This window comes from Oryzias latipes, chromosome 12 (genome assembly GCF_053564925.1).
Source record: "Oryzias latipes strain Hd-rR chromosome 12, Olatipes_Hd-rR_3.1".
Classification (NCBI taxonomy): domain Eukaryota; kingdom Metazoa; phylum Chordata; class Actinopteri; order Beloniformes; family Adrianichthyidae; genus Oryzias; species Oryzias latipes.
Window position 1 is genome coordinate 26,668,048 of NC_136248.1, and position 12,863 is coordinate 26,680,910.

The window sequence follows — 12,863 nt, forward strand, 5'->3', positions numbered from 1 at the left end:
TAATTCCACAACTTTTATGAGTAAAACTTATCAGGGCAGCAAAAAAGGCAAAGCCGTTTGGCTTCACAGACAATGTGGTTCTCACTTTTATCGAAACGATACAGAACTTTGAAGATGAGACAAGGTTTGATAAATATTACAACAACATTTGAATGGGAACTTCTCAAACCTGAACGGGCAAAAAGTTGTTTAACTGAGTATTTTGTTTAGCCTGATGCTTTGTTCGGTATTTCAGCAGCAAAAGCTGCTCACCTGCTGTAGGATGAACAGCTTACCTGCTATTCAGAGCAGGTGAAAAACAAAAAAAAAGTTCATAAACGTAAATCTTAATAAAAATTAAAAAAAACTAAATAAAATTTAAAGTGGTTGAGTGAGTAATCCTGACTAAAAGGTTTTTGTTTTTTTAGCAAGCACACATGATATCAATGTCAAAGAATAGGTTTAAACATTCAAAAAATATTGAAAAATTGTGTGTTGTTAAAAAAAATATTGTTTTGAAAATGGTAAACAAAATATAAAACCTTGAACATTCTCCTAATTAAAAGTTTTTTTTAGAAGAAACACTGAAAACTTCTTGAAGTGCCTGAAAGTGCAAGTTCAAAATGTTCTGCTGGCGCCCCCTGCTGGATGCATTTAATGTCGTGACATTTGTCTCGTGGTGGAAGACAAAATTTGAGATTAAAACGTCATTTCTGAGTTTTTCAGCAGAAAACTTAAAATATAGAATATTGTTGTTAAGTTAAAGATGGTAATGAAAGAAATTGCTTATTTGAGTCCTAAATGAAAAGGTTTTTATTTAATTTTAATACTCAAAGATAAAGAATTAAAGCTTTGATGTCTGAAGTTCCCTCATTGTAAGTAAAGGAAACATAATTTAGATAGTGGTTTGGCATATTTGAAATATTTACACATTTTATAGAGAATGGACCAAATGTTGTCTGGGTTTATAAGCCAATGTTATATTTAAATATAACTAAAAATGCTGGAATAAATCAACCAGTGGGGGTGGAAGGGAAACCAAACAAAGCAAGAAGACAAATTTACAGTTTAACATTTGACATGACTATAAAACATTTCCAAATATTTTCTGAGTGTTTATTCAGATTTTTTTTTTTAGTTTTTGATTGGTTTTCATCCCAAACCTTTAGAAAAACATCTGCATAAAATATTAAAAAGGAGGGAAGATGATTTCAGAGATGATGACCTGTGTGGCGAACAGCTGATGCTCCTCAGGCAGGATCCAAGAGCGCGGGTAGAAGTCGTATTCCTCAGGAAAGAGCTCCTGCATGGTCCTCACCGCCCTGCTCATGTTGATCTTTCTCAGCATCTCAACCATGCCTGCAGGAACGTTCAAGAGAAAAAACACACTCGATTTGCAGTAACGGATGCACAGTTTGTGAGCCGACCAGTCTGGCGTGAACATTGAAGGCAAAAAACGTGGAGTTCAGGGAGTGCAGGAGACGCTTTGAAATACCTGGGAACTTGTTGACCTGCCCTGAGACGATGTTTTCATTGTCATGGAAGGAAACGCCGTGCCAGTAGATGTCACAGGGCGCTCGCCTTCCCAAAGGAAACTGAAGACAACCGTGAAACAAAGACCAGATGAAGAAGAGTCAGAACAGAAAAAAACACGGTTTTCCAGGCTTCAAGGTTTTTTTTGTTTTTTCATTTGGTCTGATTAGTGTAAATATTTAAGGTTCTTTGAGGTTTGTTAGCTTCCCAAACACATCGAAGTGAAGCGATGAGTCACAGCAGTTTGAAAAAAATCACTAATGCTTCCTCTTTTGTCTTCATCTGTCAAATTTTCTGAGCACAAACTCCACAAAATGTCAAATGAATCACACCTTCAGCTCAGGTTACTTTTCATTAAAGAATTCACAGAAATTTTTCAAACTCATTACAGAAATGATTAAATAACTAAAATATACTTTACATTTCATCAAAGTCGTCATGCTTTTTATGTTCATTTGAGCTTGTGTTGTGATTTTTCTTGTAGTTACAAACCCTGAAGAAGGCATGTTCTGAATTTCGACGGACAAAAAGCACGACCCCACATGTACAATAGATTTGACTGCAACTATTGCAGAAATGACTTTGGCTGGAAAAGGTGAGAATCTGGGGCCATTTCCTGTTTTCACGGTGAGTGACAAACTCATGAGCTATGCAAAGGAGTGTGAATCATTCCTGGAACAACACAAAACTCTGGAAGCCACACTGACTCAACCTGAAAGAAGAACTAATGATTTGTTGGTAAATATTTGTAAACAAAAGCACTAAATGTACAATTTATAGGATCAAACTGCATTTAAATGATTATATGAACAGACAGAGATTAGGTCTGAGCGACCGTTCTAACTTAAACAGCTGTTTCTTAATGATGTTGACAGAAAAATCCTGGGTTCTAGGTGTCTTTTAAATATGCCGTTTTTAGCCAAAATCAAAAAACCTATGTCGTTTACTAGGACATAGTTTCTGGAGAGTGGCAATTGCTGAGAGCTCTCTGTTTACAAGCGATCTTGCTAGATTACAGCCCCCTGGTGCAACAAAATGGTGAGCAATACTGGAGCTGTCCAGCGTACGGTTTTGAGCCAAAACAGGAAAACAAAGACGTTCATGGATCTATTTATGTACAAGTGGATGCGTCAGAATGGGGCGGAGCTTGTGGCCCGTCCAGAATTTTTTTCTTTGTCACAAATAGGATCTTTTTTTCGTCTGTTGCTGTATTTAATCTTGAGCTAAATTAATTATGTCCTCTATTATAAGAAAAATGCCACAAGAACATGTTCAAAACACAATTTTCATTGGAGTGGGTCCTTAAAGCTTTTTTTTTTTTTTTAATGAATTAAACCTATTTTAGAAATTTACATATTTGACCTAGACCTTAGAAAAAATAATAAAGCCACAAAGTACAAAACTTTTTGTGTTAAAATTTAATTTTAAAAATTTATATGTTGGTCATTTCAAAGTAAAGTTTAAATTTCACATTTGATCTTTCTCAAACATAAAAACAAGGTTACTTTATTTCAAAATAAATTAGTGTTTCATCAGGAATCTCATTTTTTGTGTAGTTGATTAAAATTGTACTTTAACAAACTGGGAAAAGCGCCTTTAGATGAAAATTAATAATAAAAAAAAAAAATTCTACTTTTTAGTATAGAGGCAAAACTTTTAATGCCTCAAAGAAATACCTCCAAGGCCTTGGAGAGACCGACTAACCCTTAAAATCATTCTGATGCATATATATTTATATATATATATGTATATATATATATATATATATATATATATATATATATATATATATATATATATATATATATATATATATATATATATATATATATATATATATATATATATATATATATATATATAAGGCCTGCACAATATACCGCAAATTTATCGTTACCGCGACATCAAGCTGTGCAATATGCATTCCGCAAAAGACGGTGAAAATCGCAATAAATGGTTACCTTAAATGTGCTAAAACAAACTCATGGCAGCTTGAAATATTGAACAAATGAAATAAATCCCTTTATGTATTTAACCAAGCGGAAGGAAGGACCCGTTTACGTTGTTGATCAATCAGATGAGCCCTTTTACATTTGATCTTTGCCTCCTACGTCGACAAGGCTCATTTGGAGTATAATTTTTAAACTGTTGCAGTGAAATGGAAATGTTGTTTTTGGTTGTTTTGCTATTTGTTTATATACCGCAAATTATATCGTTATCCCAATATGGCATATCGCAAGTTTTCCTCATATCGTCCAGCCCTAATATATATATATATATATATATATATATATATATATATATATATATATTTAGATGACTCTATGCTGGTGCAACTTTAATGTAGATGTTAAAAATAAATCTTTGTCTAAATACATTTAGTCACATTGCAGATTCAGTAAATGTTGAATTTTAAGGGAATTGCAGCAAATTAAAGCATGTTCTTTTCATCATTGTGGTTTGTGGTCAGTTTATTGATGTGTTTTTGAAGCTGGATCGACAAGTTCCTGCACTTATCCCACATAAAAAGTCCCTTTTTTTCCTAAAGGAAGTTCATTATTTCCTCACAGCAGCACATTAAAGATGTGAGGGGCGGGGGTGTGTGTGTGTGGGGGGGGGGGGGGGGGGGGTTTACGAGAACATCTTTGCCTCTTTTTTGAGCAGGAACACCGGCTGATGCCACATCGGAAACGTGGGATTGCAAGATTTGGCCGCAGCAGGAACTGAAGGATTTTCTGCTTTTAGAAAAGAGACAATTTTAAGGAGTTGGCAGCGGTTAGAGCAAAAACGAGAACGATGGACACGTCCCACACACTGTTCCTTACAACCACTGATGCTTTCCTTTCGCTCACACAAACACTACGTTCCTACCGGGTACTATTATTTGCTTAAATATATGTCTTCCAGCTGTCATTTTACCTAAAAATAATGAATAAAATAATAATAAGAATAAAACTATACCTGCTCTGTGAAATAACATCTGAGCTGCTTTTTCACAGCAGCAACAATGACGATTTCTTTCAATGGGCTACAAACTTTTGTAAATGATCTAGATTTATTGTCAAAAAGCTTTTGTTCTTTTGTGATGCTAATGTGAAGGAAAAAAATCTATTTTCATTATACTTTGCTGCGGAATCAATGTGTTTGATTGATTTTCCCTTCAGAGCCCTGACCTAAACCCCACTGGAATCTGTGGGACAAATGTTACTCAGGAGAGCAACTCGGCTGTCAGCAGTGCAGTCATTTCACAGCCGATCGATGCGACGCTGCACGAGTCGACCAAAATATTTGTGGCGGCAAACTTCGGCACAAGTGACGGATTTCTATATTGAGCTCAAAAACATAAAACACGGTTTATATCCGCCTTTTTTTTCCACAGCGGACCTCTGAGAATCAATTCTGAGCCAGGGAAGAGGCTTCAGAGTGTTGAAAACAAACGTCATCCAACAGGATCCGACCATTCAGTGTATATGGGAACTGGACTGAGCAAGTGGGACATTACCCATAGAAAATGGCTTACGACATTTTAAAAAACGCACTTAAGAGCCTTAATTGTTTTTGTTTAAACAATCTGAAGCACCTTATATTTGGATTACTTTGGCTGTACTTCCTTATGTCGAAGCAATTTTGAGAAGTACACTGACAAAGTGAATATGCTAACGCGGCTAAATGTTAGCGGTGTCGGACTGTGTTATTTACTTGTTACTAACAAGGTTGGGAGTTACAGGTATTGTGGACATGCTAACGTGTAGCGTGTTACAAGCAAGTTCTGGAGTTACTGTGAACTCCTCGGCTAATAAAGTCTGACGCGCTGACAGACTGTCTTATTTATTTGCGTCTTATATTTCGGTCAATCTTAAACAGTGAGGTCAATAAGTATTTGATCACCCTGTGATTTAGCAATTTCTCCCACTTAGAAAACATGGAGGGGTCTAAAATTGTCATCATAGGTGCATCTCCACAGTGCGAGACAGAATCTGAAGAAACATTCAGAAATAACATTGTACAATTATTTTAAACAATTTATTTGTATATTACAGTGACCAATAAGTATTTGATCACTTGAGTTATACAACTTTAATATTTGGTACAGAAGCCGTTGTTAACAATTACAGATGTCAAACGGTTCCTGTAGTTCTTCACTAGGTTTCTACACACTGCAGCAGGGATTTTGGCCCACTTCTCCATACAGATCTTCTCTAGATCTGTCAGGGTTCGGGGCTGTCGCTGAGCAACACGGAGTTTCAGATCCCTCCAAAGATTCTCTATTGGATTTAGGTCTGGAGACTGGCTAGGCCACTCCAGAACCTTGATATGCTTCTTACGGAGCCCCTCCTTGGTTTTCTGGGCTGTGTGCTTCGGGTCATTGTCATGCTGAAAGACCCAGCCACGACCCATCTTCAACGCTCTGACTGAGGTAAGGAGGTTTTTGCCCAATATCTCACAATACAGAGCCCCGTTCATCCTCTCCTTAATACAGTGCACTCGTCCAGTCCCCTGTGCAGAAAAACACCCCCAGAGCATGATGCTTCCACCCCCGTGCTTCACTGTAGGTATGGTGTTCTTGGGATGATGCTCCTCCTTCTTCCTCCTCCAAACACGCCGAATGGACTTAAGACCAAAAAGTCCTATTTTGGTCTCATCTGACCACAAGATTTTCTCCCATGACTCCTCTGGATCATCAAGATGGATCATTGGCAAACTTCAGACGGGCCTTGACATGGGCTGACTTCAGCAGGGAAACCTTCCGTGCGATACATGATTTTAAACCATGACGTTTTAATGTATTACTTATAGTAGCCTTGGAAATGGTGGTCCCAGCTCTCTTCAGGTCATTGACCAGCTCCTCCCATGTAGTCCTGGGCTGATTCTTCACCTTCCTTAGCATCATCGATACCCCACGAGGTGAGATCTTGCGAGGGGCCCCAGTCCGAGGGACATTGACAGTCATCATTAGCCTCTTCCATTTTCTGACAATTGTTCTTTTCTCACCAAGCTGCTTGGCAATTGCCCCGTAGCCACTTCCAGCTTTGTGAAGGTCTCTTTGGTTTTGCCCATGTTGGTAGTTAGACATCTGACTGATTGTGTGGTGCACAGGTGCCTTTATGCAAGCTAACAGCCTCAAACAGGTGCCACTAATTTAGAATCATGAGCAGAGTGGAGTTGGACCATTTAAAAGCAGAACAGCAGGTCTTTGCTGGTCAGAAATCTGTCTGATAATCAAGTGACCAAATACTTATTTGTCAGTAATATTCAAATAAATAGTTTAAAAAAAAATCGTACAAGGTTATTTCTGAATGTTTCTTCAGATTCTGTCTCTCACTGTGGAAATGCACCTATGATTAAAATTTAAGAGCCCTCCATGTTTTCTAAGTGGGAGAACTTGCTAAATCACAGGGTGATCAAATACTTATTGACCTCACTGTATATGACAAAGTCAAAAATGATCAATTCTTTAAATGGTGCTATGGGGTCAAATTTGGATCAGCTTAAAGTGACTGAAAGAACCAGAGAGTGAATTTGAAAACAACAACAAAAATCTAAATTCGAAAACAGTCCTAAACTTGAAAGTAGACATTGTAAACTTGAAGGAATTAGTGAAAAATAAGAAAAAAATAATAGTATTGTAAACTTAAAAGAAATATTGAAAATCTGAACCTTAAACTGATCCCCAAAAAAATTTTTCTTTGTATTTTTAACTTTATTTTCCGTTACTCTTTGCTTTTAGTTTTCAGTTTCAATTCAATTTTCAAGTTTTCACTGCTGAGCTGATGCTATTTTGACATGGGGGCGGGGCTTAGAGCTAATTAGCTAATTGACATGATTTCCCAGGATTCCCAAAGAGGTTCCGGTAAAGTGAGGCCTTTTCTCCTGCGGAACGACGTGTGCTCAGATGCTTCCTCCACTCTGATGCACCAAACTTTGGGAGAGCATTATCATCATTATACCGTACAGTTTTTCCACACTACGTTCCCCTTTCACAGCCCTCCTGATTGGTTGATTTTTTTAGTGCAGCTTTGCCAACATGACATAAATCTTTGTGGCGATTTTAAAGTGAAAATGTTCATGTCTGTCTGAAGTAGTGAAGAGTCTCCTCTGTCACACATTTAGGAAATCATATCCTGGTAGCCAATGAGCTCAAAGCCCCGCCCACACAGGAAAATAGGATCGGCTCAGCAGCGAACATTTAAAACTGAATTGAAACTGAGAACAGAAAGCAGATAGAGAAACAAAAAAAATTGAAAATACAAATAAACATTTATTTGGAAAATTTTTCTTTTTTTGATTTAGAATTATTTTTTCTAATATTCAATATTTCTCTCAAGTTTACAATTTATTTTCTCAAATTTACTATTTTCATTAATTCCTTCAACTTTACAAAGTGTACATTAGAGTTTAAAACGGTTTTCAATTTTCTTTTTTTTCTAATTTACAATATGTTTTTTCATTTATTTCAAGCTGAACCTAACTTGGCCCCTAAAGGCCCGTACACACCGGGACGAATATTCGCCAGGCGTTATTCGCCAGCGTTTTTCGCCACGTTTTCGCAGTGATTGGTCCAAATCGGTCTGAAGCACTCGCCAATCAGGAGTCAGCGTGTCGAAAGTCCACACCCCTATCATTTGAAAGCAGACAACAGAATCTGTCAAAGGTTTCATCTACTGTTATTGAGGCATCTTAGAACTTATTATTATTCTGGCAAATAGAATGAGTAATTGCTGTTTATCTCTCAATAGAAGTCTATGGGATTTTGGCTTCTTGAAACGGTACGTCTTCCTGTTTGGAATGTGAGGGGGGAGGAGTCACTGCCCAGTTCTCATCTACAGTCGATGGCTGCAACAGAGCTGCATCGCATGAATTTGTTTGCATGATACCCTCCTGCTATCAATACCAACAATGATCCATGCAAAACAAGGTTTCTCTCCAGCTCCGCCTCTCCGGGTTTCACCAACTCCCAGGAAACGTGTGTGCATGAATCATTAAAACCCATTCAGCGTCAGCTTAGTCTGCAGCGTCCTTATCAGAATCGCCACAATCAAATTCTCGGGTATTTTCTGTGACTGTCACTCAGACCCCCCACCCCCCCTGGCTGCCATTATCTCTGCCTTAAAGACGACTAAACGTCTATTGGATTAGACGAGCTTAGGGCTAATAATTTCTTACCGTGAACAAGTATGCCATATGTGTAAAGTCAGCTGTCCTGCAGGCCAGAGACCGCTGCAGATGCACACATGCAGTAGTTTGAGGCCAACACCCCCTGAAACCTTCTTTAAAACACACTTTATATATTTTGAATCCCATTCTTGTGTTTCTGAAAACATTACAAATGGATACATCGATCTCTAACGGACCCCAAAGGTCATCAGTTTCCACTCCTGGACAGATGTTGACACCTACTTACAGACAACACAAGATCGGGGGGCATTTAGACTTTTTTTGGGGGGGTGTTGGCGTCTAACATGATGGTAATGTATCTGCTGTTGTTGACACCAGACCTTCGGGTCAAGTAAGAGGAGTCTTCAGGACAGCCGTGCTCTCATACCTTAATGCTTCACTTCTCATGCATAATGAAGGGGGGGGGGTGTGGGGGGTGTGGGGGGGGGAATCAGCTGCCTGCAGCAGGATGAAACTACATTAGGCTCCAAAATGAACGCCAAAGCGACATAAACCAGCTCCAACTTCTTTACATTTGTTTTGGTTTTAAGAAATGGTTTGATTCCTTTACAGCTCTAAAAGTCAAACTGATTCATGAAAAGGTCATTTATTTGGGTTTAGGTCACAAACGAAAACAATCAGAAGGCTTTTTTTTTAATATTTCCTGTAAAATAACTTTTTTTGGTTTATTCATGAATGAATAAACACCGCAAAAAATAAAACATGATGCCATATTTATACATTCAAAGTTTTAAATACGTAAGTTGTTGCCTGACCAGAGAATTTTTTGAATAAATTGTTACGTTTTGAATAAATAGAGAATAAAAAGAAACTCATGAGTTGATTAGTTTCTGAGCAAGATTTGACTGCTGTCCTTATCGTTTGTTTTCAAGGTTGAGAAATGTCAAAAATATTCATTTAGTGCGGTTTACTGTCACAGCAGTTACACCAAACGGACTGGAAAGTCCATGTAGTTCCAGCAGTAGCTATTATTGTTTGAACTGCTTTGTTCAAGTCTCACTAGTCTTCAGTCTAAAGTTCCTTAAAGACCCACTCTGATGACAATGATGATTTTAGAGTTCTTCACATGTTCTTGTGGCATTTTTCTGGTGATAGATATACTGAGACGATTTAAGCTTCAAATGGCATTTCTGAGTATTTCCTTCTTCAAATTGTTGTGAATGACGAAAAAAAATGCAGTTTGAAAACAAGATAATTTGGGACATAGAAAATATGCTGGGTGGGCCACAAGCTCCCATCAACAGGGGGGAAAGGGGGCGGGGTTGCCCCTCACCAACAGTCCCACCCAAAACTCTGAGGCAGTTTCTTTAATGTACTGAGACGTTTTAAGCATTCGCTTTTTTAATTATTATGTGATTATTTGCAATAATTATATGGGTAAAATACAGTTTTTTTTTAAGATTCTTTTCTGGCTCCAACACTGTATAGACGCTGTTACAAAACTCCTAGAAATTGCACTAGAAATATACAAAAACTATGTCAATTTGCTTTGATTTTTTTTTCATAAATGTATAACTACAAATATCTTTAACTGAGTGGTCTCCAACCTTTTTCAGGTCACAGGATAGTGGCTGGTATTTTCTAAATATACTAAAACTGTTAGTCCGCCGTTTGAGCAGCCTTTTTAGCAGCATCCTTGTAGCATTAGACAGCCTGTTATCCATATTTGGATTCAAAACTCCTGGTTTTTGTCTGTTAAATCCAGAATTCTTTTATTTTAATATCAAAGGCTCTTCTTCCGTTTCCTCACTAACTTTTCTGCGGAAAGAAACTTTCCAAATACGTTTTTTTTTTTTTTTTTTCAGTTTAGCAATCAGAGCAGCCGCTGTAAGAAAGTAACGGACGGATTTTTGACACGTGATTGGGCGACTTGACAAGCGTCTAGAATGAGTCAGATGTGGTGGAGAGAATCCAGAAGTTGGAGTCCCCTGCTTTAACTGGTGTCCTTCTATGAAAGCAGAAACAAAAGCTTTTGAAATAATTATGGCTAACCTTAAAAAAAAGATATCTATAGATGGTGATTGACTAACCTATTGTTCTTTGCAGCTCTGCTCACATGATAAAGGCAAGAGCTCTCAACATTAGGCTCCAGAACTAAGTGGCTAAAATGGCCATTATAAAGCAGATCAGTGCAGATAAATCCACTGGCCTGGATTCAGATATCCGCTGCAGGAAGTCCACACACGGCAACGGTGAGTGTGGGAGACAGAGGTTTTCATCCTGTGACACCCGTGACAACTAACTAAGCTTCCTGTAATCCCAAACTCTCATGCAACTGGGAGCTGATGTCAGAGGTTATATTTGGATCGCTTCACCATCCAAGCTTGGATGAGTTCTCCACGCTTGTCCCTGTGAATTTTTGGGGGGGAATAAAGCAGAAAGAACTTAAGAAAAAAATAAAATAAACACACCTCTTTCCATTTGAGCTGCTTGATGCTCATCTTCAGCGCCTCCAGGGACGTTTTGGCTTTGGACGAGTCTACTGTCACAGGCCTCCTCTTTTGGGACTGTTCTTGTGGGCCACGGTTGATCAAGTAGTTCCCGTTTGTCTCGGATGTGCCATGAAGAAGGCTTCCAGACCCCTTGACGCGAAAAGCCCGCTCAAATCCTGGATTGTTCAAGTTTATCACAGCAGGAGCGAAAGCCGCGGGCCCTCGCAGGGGCCAGTCCGGGGCTGCTTTGACACAGCAAGCCGGCTCCCTGTGACCTCTGCTCCTTTGTTTACAGAGGACAGAGGACGCATCTGTCCCAGTGGTGGCAGTGATGCTGGAGGGGTCTGGGGAGGCGGGCAGGGAGGCCACCTGCTCCTCGGAGTCCGCAGCCTCTTTCTCTGCATCCTCACCCTGTGATTTGGTTTGCTCAGCCCTGACATGCCCATAATCGCTCATTATGCAAAAGTGCAATGCTTTGCTGGGCAGGGCACAGTTGTCCCACAGAGAATAAACAGACTGTAATGAGGGAGGCCAAAAGGGGAATCAGAACGCTGCCAGTTTGAATGGTTTCATTAAAAAGCCATTTTCAACTGAGAAGCAAACATACTTAACTTCACCGTTTGACAGCTAAAGATATAGAAGTGATGTTAGCAATGAATGCTCCTGGATACATTATTTTCATAAAAAACTTCCTAATTCTCACACAAACTGTCCGAACCGAAGCGGGCGGGACTCTAACGCTGCTAGCTAACCTTGACGTTAGCCGCTTCATTTAGCTAACACCTGAACGGAGTCCGCGGCGGCAATGAACGGCGCTCAGAACTTTCCGAACCGGTGTTTCTTCTACTAGCAGCGTTCGGTGTGCCGGCGGCGGCGACGGCAGCCACAGGTCTCCGCCCTGCGGTGCGCATGTTAACGGTCCCGTGTTGTCAGGCAACAGAAGGCAGACCAGCCCACCGACCGGCCTCCATCCGGTCCGCTTCACCAACAGCTGATGGTGCGTTAAAGGCTGTAGTAAATCTGTGTTACACACGGGCTAGATCCACTGTGGCTTAAAATACTCCTTTCCACGTTTATACAGATTTGTTTCCTTGCAAATGATCAATAAATAAATAAATAAATAAATAAATAAATAAATAAATACATAAATAAATAAAAAGTAACTGCGGCATGAAAACTATAACTCACAGGTTGTGCTTTTGAAACTCGGCATTTTGATCTAGCTTTTTTTAGTACTTAGACATGTTTTTTTCTTTAAATACAAGTGTTGGTTACATGTTTAATGTAGATATAAAAATCATGTTTTAGTTTTTCCCTTTCAAGTTGTTGGCCCCCGATGAGGATGGTGTTTCCGACGACAGTGAAGGCAACAAAGAGATGTCGCAGCCTTTTTTTTTGGGGAAAGGAATTTCCAAAAAGTGGAAGAAAAAAAATCCTCCTGGGCTGTAATTTAATAATTGGGAATATAAAAGCAAGTAAATCAAAAAAGTAAAAATATATTATTTTTAAAAAACACTTTTTGAATCTATATATGTGAATACATACTATGTGAATACATACTAATTTAACAATGAATTGGGGGGATGGTATGACATGCAGTGTTTTTAAGTATTTTCAGGCTGAGTTGAACCATGGGTCAAATTTGACCCATTCACACAAGGACAGCTAAATTAAAACCCTCAAGATGTTGGTTCTATTAAGCTTGCTGAGGGCTTTTCTGAAGCAGTCGCCACAAAAACTTGA

At 38.8% G+C, this 12,863-nt stretch overlaps 1 protein-coding gene across 3 annotated transcripts in view; it reads right to left on the bottom strand.

Annotated features, from left to right (window-relative positions):
• ttll11 (tubulin tyrosine ligase-like family, member 11) overlaps positions 1-12,124 on the bottom strand; it is a 48,428-nt gene extending 36,304 nt beyond the window's left edge. For all 3 annotated transcript variants that reach the window (XR_002874249.2, XM_023960464.2, XM_023960463.2), the window contains exons 1-3: positions 11,100-12,124; positions 1,475-1,574; positions 1,205-1,338 (exon numbers count right to left, since the gene is read on the bottom strand). Coding sequence is in view for 2 of the 3 variants with exons in the window: in XM_023960464.2 (XP_023816232.1) it covers positions 1,205-1,338; positions 1,475-1,574; positions 11,100-11,576 (711 nt within the window). In the remaining variant the exon portion in view is untranslated. The remainder of the gene's footprint in view (positions 1-1,204; positions 1,339-1,474; positions 1,575-11,099) is intronic.
• Positions 12,125-12,863: the final 739 nt, after the last annotated feature.